General features: G+C 36.3%; 1 protein-coding gene across 1 annotated transcript in view; it reads right to left on the bottom strand.

The window, feature by feature from the left end:
• The window catches only part of ipo11 (importin 11), a 174,434-nt gene that overhangs the window by 59,846 nt on the left and 102,582 nt on the right, over positions 1-12,006 (bottom strand). The window contains exons 22-23 of the mRNA XM_016516984.1: positions 7,349-7,464; positions 2,107-2,183 (exon numbers count right to left, since the gene is read on the bottom strand). Of these exons, the coding sequence (XP_016372470.1) occupies positions 2,107-2,183; positions 7,349-7,464 (193 nt within the window). The remainder of the gene's footprint in view (positions 1-2,106; positions 2,184-7,348; positions 7,465-12,006) is intronic.

A 12,006-nucleotide genomic window follows, 5' to 3' on the forward strand; every position in this document is an offset into this window, starting at 1 on the left:
TTCGAATATTTCTCAGTTAAATAAATGTTGCTTTAAGCTTCTTGAAGGCAGTAATTCAACAAACAGTACTGAAAAGAAGAATGAAGAAATGAAGTCATAATAGCAGCAGGTATATTAGGTTTCTAATACACTTGAAAGGTCTTGCAGAGACTTGATTTTGTGGCACAAATCAAAAAAAGTTTTTTTTTTAACACTGAGAAAACAATAACGTACATTCTATATGATATTTAGTGGTTTCTGGTTACCGAGTTGATACTATAGAATGATGGTGGTATATCAAGTTTGCACCAACATACTGGTACTTTCAACATCTCTAGATGTTATGGATTCATTTCCGGTCAGAGGCCTTCCTCATTCCAATCCATAGAGAAATATTTTTTTTTTTTCCTAACTAGCTCCCGAAAGAATGGATGAAAGAGACGGAGTCTTAACAGGCCCTTGTGCTAATATTACCATCAGCACCTGAAAGAGACGAGGATAGGAGAAATGAGCATGCAAATGGAAAAATCGCTTCAATCAGCTGCCCCTCTTTGCATTTCAATGCGCCGGCAGATGCTTTAATGAAACGCTTTCTCTTATTCTCTTTCGCACTGACCTCTACCAACCCTCGACTCCGAAGGCTACGCATCTTTCCGACCATCTGAGGTTATGAGAGGTGTTGGCCTTACGCTTGAACGGCTCCTCTCGAGCGAACACTTCTGTGTGACACTTCCCAGAGGCTAGGAGGCGGTGATGCAAGCATATTTAATTACAGTGTCCCAATCAAACCGTTAATTATCTAATTCTAATACAACCCCAGGGAAGCAAAACCAGCTATTTTTTTGTCACCTCAGTCACTCCGTAAATCATCGTATTCACGTCTGAGAAACAGTCCTATTACAACCAAAATAACATTTAAGAGAATTAAAAATACAAGCGAGAGACAACCACTAAAAGGATCTGGCTGAGCAGAATAAAGAGTTCAACAACTACCAACCAGAATATGAAATTGCTTTCTGCTCAATTAATTGAATAACACCGTCATGAATAAAAGAAGTACATCATATGTATTAGCTGCTGATTGACAATCAAACTGACTTCAAATTTTAAAAACCCATTTCATTAAAGAATTGAGGTCAACTTAGTTAATATACAGCCAACAAGAATTGAGGAAATGGAAGAGGATGAATTAAGTTCAGCTTTGTAAATTCAACAGGAAAAATTAGTGAAATGCATTTCAAGGCCATACGACAGTTAAAATGGCTTTTTGGTTGATCCGTATTATTATTTTTTTTAAATGCAAACTTGAAGAGGCAACTATATTCTTGAAGATCCTTAAATCAAAACTGATAAATCTATCATCATATGATCACCCTCATGTTGTTCCTATCCTGTATGACTTTCTCTTTCAATGTTCCATGAAAGAAATAATAATACTGTCTACAAGCTTCAAAAGGGCCATAAATGGCTAAACAAATTTGTAATGTTCTCCATAAGACATGTGTGCTGTACTTCAAGTGTTCAGAAGCCCAAAAGTCACCCCTTGAAATTTAAGTCAGATTCACTGAAACATGACATGACTCAAAAGAACAATTCGCTGGCTAGTTGGATCTCACTACTTCTCTCATGAACAAACAAAGGAAAGCAATGGAAGACGATACAATTTCAGTGAATAACACATTTCAGTCTGCTCTTCTGACAAACCTTCAGAAGACTTGGAATAAAGTGTACAAGTCGTATGAACCACTTTCATGATACTTTAATGGTGCTTTTGCATCCTTTTTGGAGCTTAACCACTCAAGTCCTTATTCACCTCCATTAAATTAAAAATACTGGCCAGGATATTTTTTTACTTTTTGTGATCTAGAGAAAAAATAAAATGTTGTATGAGTTCGTAATGACACGGGGATGAGAAAAAATATGGACAAATAATAGCAAAATATACCGTTTAAAAATGATTAAAAAAATTTAGGTCAACAAAAAATTTAATTGAGAGGATGAATTCAGCTAGAAAAGCCTGTGACCTGCATTTCAAGGCATGTCCATTTGACAGCTAAATTGGCACTGGCTTTCAGCTTGATCTTTAATAAAAAAAGAAAGTGGACACTTAAAGAGGCAACTACCTACCAAGTAGGGCAGACATATTCTGGAAGATCCTCAGAAGCTCAGGGGTGATGGCCGGGCTGTTCTCTAAAGTCACCAACCTGCATGAAGAAAAAGATCATGCCATTAAAACAGCCTTCATTTAATATGCAATACCATTTTTCAATCAAAGATGTTGCTTGGTCATCATTGACATGGAAAGACAAAAAAAATCCTTCAAATGACAGTAGTATTCAATGAAAGAACTATGCTTTTAGTGAACATGGAAACACTACAGCGGCATCAATTAATAAAAAGGCCTGCTTCAAGCCAAACATCTTCCATCTTTAAACAAAACAGGTGATTTTTAATAAAAGCATTCCAGAAAATGAATGGATGCTGCTAAATTTGCTGAAGCGCTGCTATTTTTGATCCAGAGGCTACAGAGGAGTCTGTGCAGGTCGGGTTATTGTACAGAGCAACTCTCTTTGTCTTGATACAAGAAAGATAGAGTGACTCAGAGAAAATGATAAATGGCCAGCGGGGAAGAACAACAAACTTAGAGAGCGAGTCTGAAGCCTTGAACTTAAAGGGGCAAATAAACCCTCTTCAAAGAGATGAGCGAAGAGATTGAGAAGACTGACAGAACGGAGAGAAAAGAAATTCACTCAGAAAGTAGATTAAGATGGAGATTGATAAATTACAGTGCTGGAGAAGAAATCTGTGGTAAATACCAAGCAGCATTGAGCTTATCACAAACAATATCGATTAGTATGTAGGACACACGGTTTAAACCCTGAGCTGAAGATAAATTAATTTATGCGTAAGATTTCTCCTGACTCAGCGTCTTCTTGTCTCTTGACAGCATGGCTAAGTGTAATGTGTGGCACTTATATAAAAAATGGGTTGGCTCCATTCCTCTGAGGCATGACTCCAATGATTCATGCTATCAGTCGCATCTGGACAGGCAATTTGTCACACAAATCTTTTAAGCATTACGTGTGTCAGTGGCTGACAGGACAAAGCATCCGACAGGATGGAAACAGCCACTGGGATCCCATTTAGATTGAGGGCAGTTAATACCACTGCAATGCTTTAGCTGTATGCTTTAGCTGTATTTCTGAGGTTAGGAATTATTTGAACAAAGATGACAAACGTCTGGATTGAAATGTGACACTCACACCCTTAGTCATGCCATTGAAAGGTCAATAAATTGGGTAAATCTCAACCTATTTAATGGGTATGTAATATTCTACATCAAAATGTTTTGTCAATATGAGAGTGTGAAATTTTTTACACAGTTTTACACAGTTATATGCCATTCAGAATTGAATTAAGCATCTCTTTTGAAAAACAAACGAAATTTAGTAAAAACAGTAAAACTACGCCAGTCTTCAGAGTCACATGATCCTTAAGAAATCATTCTAAAATGCTGATTTTCTGTTTAAACATTTATTATCAAAGTAGAAAATATTTTAATATACAGGTGCATCTCAATAAATTAGAATGTCGTGGAAAAGTTCATTTATTTCAGTAATTCAACTCAAATGTGCAAACAGTGATACATGATAAATGATATCTACAAAGAATTTCAGTCAGGTTTCAGGCCCCATTATAGCACAGAAACTGCACTTGTTAAAATTACAAATGACTTGCTTTTTGCATCAGACCAAGGCTGCATCTCATTACTAGTTTTACTTGATCTTAGTGCAGTGTTCGATACTGTAGACCACAACATACTCATAGATTGATTACACAATTATACTAGTATTCAGGGGCAGTCATTAAATTGGTTTAAATCCTGCCTGTCCGACCGTTACCTCTTTACTTATTTAAATGAGGAATCATCTAAGCTAATGCCAGAAAGGTATGGAGTGCCACAATGATCTGTCTTGGGCCCTCTACTGTTTTAAATATACATACATGCTGCCCCTTGGTAATATTATTAGAAAATACAGGATTAGTTTATTAGTTTAGCTATGCTATTGATACTCCGCTATATATTTCATCAAGACCAGATGAAATTTCTAAATTACCTAAGCTAACAGACTGTTAAAGATGTAAAAGATCAGATGACCAGAATTTTTTTTCTATTAAATTATAGAAGAACATTTTAGATATTATTGAACCAAAAACCTGTACACAGAATTTCTTAGAATACAATTTGCTTCTAGAAGGATGTACCGTCACTTCTTCCTCAACAGTCAAAAAAGTGTTTTATTAGACAGCAACTTTGAAAATCATACTTCACGTTACAAAAACAGCCTTCTTCCACCTTAGAAACATTACTTTTCTGATGCAGAAAAGCTAGTTCATGCATTCACGACCTCTGGACTGGATTACTGTAATGCACTACTAGGTGTCTGTCCTGCATCTTTAATAAACAAGCTACTGCTACTCCAGAATGCAGCTGCTAGAGTTCTCACCAGGAAACTTCATCTGTAGTCAGTAGTACACTTTATTTCACAAAAATGTATTTGAATTGCAAATTCATCTTTCTTTTCATTCCAATTCTAATTCGAATTTAACTTCTAGAGAAGGTGTGGCTAATTCAATTCTAATTTACTCTGGCCCTAAAAGGAGGCCAATTCAATACTGAATTCACATTATGGACAATCAAAAAATGTTTTTGGACTGGGATTCAGACAGTGTAGGCATATCCACATTGGTTGCTATAGCGATGTCCTAGGCATCAACAGTATGCCACCAGGCAACCTTCCTGTACAACTGTGAGCAGCAAGCTAGCAGTATGAAGAGAGCTGACAGAAAGCTGGAAATTTGTCCTCTCCTTATGTTCACCACAGTGGCCAGCTGCGGAGTTGAACTCACACCATGAACAAAACAGCATAAGAGCTGGAGGAGGGTACATGCCACATTATTCTGTGCTGCCCTCACCTTCGGCATTGCTGAGTGGCATGGAGTGCAGGGGTGAAAAAGCCACATGAGTCACATGTGGTTTTTGGAGCATTTTATGACAGATTTAAATATTTTACGCACTATGGTGGATGAAACATGATGTCAAATACATGCGGGGTCTTTAGGGCAATGAAGACATAAACTCTTGAGTTTGAAAGAAGTCACACACATCTCAACAATTCCTCTGTTCAAGAACAACAACAACAAAAAGATATTTCACTTGATCACTTCAAAAAAAGGAAATTGTAAAATGTAATACAAAATAAAATAAAAAATATCCTCATAGGGCATATAACAGAATTCGATTTCAACCAGCGCAGAGGAAGCAAGTTAAACCAACAGGGAACGACGACAATTTTATGAAATGAGATGAGATAAAACCACTCCTCCAGTGAATTGAGATTTCAGATATGGGATCCCATTTCTATTTATATATATTATTTATAAAGACATATAGATAGAATAAAATTGTGACAGTATAGGGATATGGAGAGCAGACCCTAATAGAAGTATAGATTAGGGCTGTGCGATTTGGGGGAAAATATCAAATTGCGATTTTTTTGACCGATATTGGATGCAGAAAAACTGAGAATGTGAAATATAGAGAGTATATAAAGGTAAAGCAAGGAATTCAGAGACATAAGTGAGAATATAATGTAAACACTACCAGTCAAGTTTGGACAGTAGATACACCTACTCGTTGTTTTTACCAAAGGTGTGTGTCTTCTGTTGTATTGATCTATGGCAGGCCACTGCTTGAGACTAGTGCTCTGACCTACTCGAAGTTTGACTTTTCATTCTCTTAAAACTTTTGACCCCTTTGGTGTGGAAACAAAATGCATTCTCTTCTCATCCGGAGTTGATTGAATGTGGTCTTTTCAATCTCCACCAAATCGATCGTCCATTATTGTGAACTATATTGTTAACTATTTGTTTGCTATTTTTTTTATTTTACCATTACTCTATGTCAAAGAAAAACAGATATGAGGCTGAATCACCTATTTAAACAACATCCGGTAGGTGTTAGTTCCAAGAGTGTTTAAATGGTTTTGAAGTTTAGGAAACTGAACAAATTGATAAATTCGCCAATTCTAATAATATGGCTTATCAAACATCCTTAGGTCATACCAAGTATAATGATCAGCTATATTCAGTGGTGGACAGTAACGAAGTAGTTTTACTTCATTACTGTACTTATGTACATTTTTCAAGTATCTATATTCAAGCTCCATCGTACTGCCTGTCAGTCATTTTTATTAAATTTTTTTTTTTTTGCAAACTGCTATATCTATTGTGCATTGAAACAAAACTTGAGCATGGACAGTACCAACTAATGATCACATAATATTTGTTCATATGCCCGTTTCACACAAACTGTTTGTAGTATGTAGGGCTGCACGATAAATCGCATGCGATATTTAACGTGCCTCTTGGGCCCTAGTAGTATGTAAATTATCGTATGCAGCACATATGCTGTACATATTTTTTCAGTGCTAACAGGTTACAGCAATCACACAGCAGGACAGAATTGCAGATGCAGCAGCGCAACAAGTCTATTTTTGCTGTGCCGCACACAGCAAATTAATGTGATAGCGCATTAGTCATGTTCAAAATTAACATGGATTGACATGAAAATGTAGTAAGTTCACCTAAAAGCGTACCATTAAAGTCTACTATGTTTCACAGTCACCATCTGACTTTCAGCCCTGGGTAAAGCAAAAAAAAAACTACACTTTAACTCACATTTGGAAAAACAAGGCAACATAATGGATGAAACTCATCTCATTGTGGAGATGAAAAAACAAAGTTCTGTATGTCCTGCAGGAGCCATTCAGACTGTTTAAGTCACTGCAAAAATAATTAAAAAATAATTAAAATAAAGTAAAATTAGGCAGTAAAGTTGGCATTACAATAGTCACTTTACACAAAAAAAAAATCTATGAAAAAAACAATACCACCAAAACAAAAAGTTGTTCTGGAAATCTCTGCACTATGAAATAACAGACACGAACATTTGGAAGAAGTTAGCACATCAAAAATGTCTCAGCTCTGCAGACTCTTATTTTCTAATTTGGGAAGCTTTTTAAAGACTATTAAACATACACTGGCACTCATTGACCTAATTTCTTTCACTATACAGTACAAAAAAATTCAACAGAGTTTTGAAAACATATTCATGTCACCACAATCCATATTTGTCTACAAAACCCAGTTCAACCATTAAAGCCTAAACCTTAAAGCCTATTACGTCAGTCAGGTGTGCAAATACTTTTGACTGGAAGTGTACAAAAGGCATAAGGACCTAAAGATTGGGTTTAAACATTTATTCCTAGGTTAAACCTTTGGCTCCGATACACTCTTGGAGACTTACCACAGTTCCAGACCGTCTTCCAGCAGGTAAACATGAGGGGGCTGTGAAACATCTGTGCTGAGCTGGATGACAGGCAGGAGGAAGGGATACAGATTCTTGCTTTCCGCTCCCAGGCCCTGAACAACACAAAAACATTTCAACCCATCACACCTGGGCAAGGGAAAACTAATCACTCAACTTTTCAGAATAAAATTTAACAAGCTCGGGCTTCTCCTACAAGTGTTTTAAAATCCCTGTATTATACAGTCCTACCGGAAACAAACAGGTTGTACGATGAATATGCAGGCAAAAAACATTTGTATTCAGATAAAATGTGATAACAGGTTGTCAAGAGAATTTCAAGGGAATGCTACAATCAAGCACAAAAAACATCATTTTCAGACAGAATAGCAGCAGGTGTGACAGTGTGTCAGCTTTTCCATGCTCTCTAGTACGGGAACCTCAGGAATACACCAGCAGCCATGTGTTTTCTGGGTTCATTCAAGGGCCTGGTCTTGAGAGCAGCCTCGCTCTCCCCTGGGTGAGATACGTCCACTCAGCCTCAGACTGATGAGGGCTCATCACAAAGACCACCGGCAAAGGGCTCTTAAGTTCAGGGCATGACTGCCTTCGACAGTCCGCTGATTCTGAGCTGTACAGTCATTGCCAAAAGTTCTGGCAGTGACATAAATTTGGTCTTTTTTCATAAAGTTTGCTGCTTTAGTATTTGTAGATTATTTTTCCAATGTTTCTATGGTATACTGAAAAACAATGATAAGCATATCATACGTTTTAAAGGCTTTTATTGGCAAAAAAATATGAGTCAATATTTACAGTATTGACCTTTGTTCTTCATAACCTCTGCAATTCGCTCTGGCATGTTGGATATTAGCTTCTGGGCCAAATCCTGACTGAACCATTTTGATACAAAGCGATAATGGCTGCACGTGTTCCTTTGGAGGTAACCATTGCTAACAAGAACACAATGATTGGTAGCGCTTCTTCCCTCCTTTTACAGCAATCAGTCTGCTCTTACAATCTAATTAGTATGATAGTGATTTCTCCTGACTGTTGCTTCACTGTTGGCACAACACAGGACTGGTAGCGTTCACCTTTTCTTCACCGAACAATCGATTTTCCAGATGTCCCAAACAGTCGGAAGGGAGCTTCATCAGAGAAAATAACTTTGCACTTTGGCCCATGAAGCTTTTAGCAATTATTAAAAATGCATCTGATCACTCTACACAATAATCTAGAAACAATGTGAATGAACACCACAACAGCTTAAGCTGTAAACTTTGCAAAACACAAAATTTATGTCACTGCCAAAACATTTGGCCACGACTGAACATCAAAATCACAGATGGAGAGCCCTGGGGGCTCAGAGAGGGTAGAACTGCAGTATCCGCAGGATAAAGAAGAAACTTTGTAACTGTCAATGGGCCCATGATGAAAAACAACAAACAAAACCCAAGGACACCAACTACAGACACCAGGAGTCATAACTTGGCAACATGACAAGGAGTTGAGCAATGGTAGTTTTGAAAGTTGAGTGAAAAAATGATTTTTTTGTTTTTTGTCATGTGTCCGGATGCTTTACTATCTAGTTTGTATTAGTTTGAACCATGATCCTTCTTACTGTACTGCAGCACCTTGTCCTAACCAGATATGACAAAAAGCACCAAGCTATAAAAGCTGGCTTTCATGTAAATCTTGAGTTTCTGGTTCAAAATCATGCATAATGAGAATAATCTTGTTTGGACACAATTACAAAATGAAAATCAGCATTTATTATTAAAAGGGTAGTACAACAAACACCAACATGGTGCATTAAGAATTTCACTACTTACAAAAAATATTATTCTATTATTATTTTAATATTACTACAAATATTTGTTTCACATTATGGTAATGTTTTTATTATTTTTTTTGCATTACGGAAATGAGAATACGATTTTTATTTTTATTTTTTACATTATGGTAATGGTATTTTTTCACATTATGATAACAAGAATGATTTCTTTTCATTAGGGAAATGACAATACAATTTTTCACATCACTATGAGAAAGGTGTATTAAATATTTTCACTACTTATAAAAAATATTATTCCATTATTATTTTAATATTATTACAAATATTTTTTCCACACTGTGGTAATATGATTTTCACATTGTGAAATTTTCACATAACAATAATGAGAAAGACTGTTGTGGTTTAGGGAAATGAGAATACGATTGTTTTTTTTTTCTTCAAATTAGTAATGAAAATTTGAATTTTTTTCACACTATAGTAATGAGATTTTTTTCACATTACGAGAATGTTTCCACATTTCAGTAATGAGAATTAAAATAGTTTTTTTCACATTATGGTAATGAGTTTTTTCCACAATATGGTAATGAGATTTCCCCCCCCACATTACAGTAATGAAAATTAGACTGCGAAAATTAGAATGAGAATTCTTTTACTGCATTATGTTAATAGGAATCTGAGGGATGGAAATGTGCTTAACTGTCATGAAAATATTATTATTAGATACATGTTCACAAAAGGCATACTAACACTCACCCAACTAAAAATGGTAAGTTATTTCTATTATTATACTTTTTGCTGCTGTGCCTAAAAACTCCCCACTAGGGTTGTGCCGATAGACAAGAGTATTGTGTATTGACGATAGTCAGAGATATCGACAATAGCAGATGTCCGGAGCGCTGTATGACTGATTTATCCACTTAATTTAACTTTACTCCAAATATATGAACTTACCTGTTTTAAATACTTTTATATTCAACGTGTTCGTTTATGTCCAATATTTAGTGCTAAACTGTTGGTCTTTAAAATAAATCTATTTTAGATTTTCACCATTCACTGATTTTGCAGACCTTTTAGACTGATAACTTCCGTGCGCCAATGCGGCAAACTTGTCACAGGATGCGCGGTCCTAATAGCGATGTATGACTGTTGTATTCGAATATATATAACTAGCTCTTATAAATATTTTTTATATATTTTTATATTTTGTGCTCTGCATTTAACCCATCCAAGTGCACACACACAATAGTGAACACACACACACACACACCATGAACACACACCCAGAGCAGTGGGCAGCCATATTGCTGCGGCTCCCGGGGAGCAGTTGGGTGTTCGGTGCCTTGCTCAAGAGTTTCACATCAGTCGTGGTATTGAAGGTGGAACTGGTCACTCCCCCCACCTACAATTACTGCCGGACCTGAGACTCGAACCCACAACCTTTGGGTTACAAGTCAATCTCTCTAACCATTAGGCCACGACTGATTAGTGGTGCTTCCACAGGCTCTCTTTAAAACATCTAATAGTTATGAAATAGCCTATGACAAGTACAGAGAGTCTTTCTCTTTCTCATAGGGTGGCTATGCCTCATGTATAGTGTACAGCCACAAAGAAGTAGTTATCCACTATCTTGTTTACTAAAGAACAATTCTAGCTGGCTTACAAAAATTTCTAGTTTACTAAAAAAAATCTTCCCAAAGAACACCTCCATCCATAAGAATGGCCAATTTTACAGGCTACGGCATGCGCCAAGGCAATTTAGCTTCTGCAGGTCAACAAATCATATCGGAATGTGCAGTAAAGAGAGCATCCATTTTGAAGCATCTGCCAAAAATATGCTTTTGGGGATGGACCCATGATAGGGCCATTTAGGGATGATTGACTTTGGATGTTCACTGGTAATATTGTCTCTTCAGCATTCTGTGCCAGGCTGGAGAGCAGCAGCTGTGATACCATATGGCTGGCAGAGGAGGCCACAGAAAACACAAACAAATGCAAGGTTAATAGCAAACTGTTGATGGCGGGTGGTAAGATATGCACACAATAGATGGTTTCCTAAAGGACTGCTGGCATTTTAATATGCAAATCTAAGGACTTGAGCAAAAGATAAATAAATAAATAAATAAAAAATAATGAGAGTTGGTCAACAAAGCTGGCACAAGTGGGGGAACTTTGGAAGTATGCAAATTTCGGCCAAGCCTTGGGCGATCCCAGACTGATTCATGTGCCTGTGATTTACAAGAACTGAAGACGCTGTGATGAAGGGTCTTCAACGCGAGCGAGAAATGTTAATATGCAAGATGTGGTTACTGAAGCACACAGCACTTTTGAAGACAAAGAACAGCTTGTTCAAGCTGATGATTAGGGCTGGGTATCGAGTTCGATACTTTTTAGGCACCGACCACCGGTATCAAAGTCAAGGTATCGGTATCGAAAAATTTTGAACGATACCCAGCTTTACTGATGATTACTCAATAACTCTCCTCAAAGGAATCTTTATGAAAGTAATTCAAAATGTAAGATTAACTCCACGTAATTATAACTGACAATTTGTACACAGAGAAGAAGTGAATTGAAAGGCCAATTTCAGACTGCTCAAGACATTTAAAACATACAAAAAATAATTGAGGAAAGGGAACTCAATATGCTTTATTATAATATATAATTTAAATCATTTACATTCTTTTTATAATAGTTATAAATAATAACGATTATAAATAATTGTATTAATAGTAATGATATTTAATAATAATTTAAAAGTGTCATTACTGAAATTCAAAATTAATTAAATAATTGTTAATAATAAATACATTTATTTTGTGTTTAAATAATTGTTAATACCAATATATTATTTTGTATCTATTGTCAT

Source organism: Sinocyclocheilus rhinocerous, unplaced genomic scaffold (genome assembly GCF_001515625.1).
Source record: "Sinocyclocheilus rhinocerous isolate Xijiao unplaced genomic scaffold, SAMN03320098_v1.1 scaffold988, whole genome shotgun sequence".
Classification (NCBI taxonomy): domain Eukaryota; kingdom Metazoa; phylum Chordata; class Actinopteri; order Cypriniformes; family Cyprinidae; genus Sinocyclocheilus; species Sinocyclocheilus rhinocerous.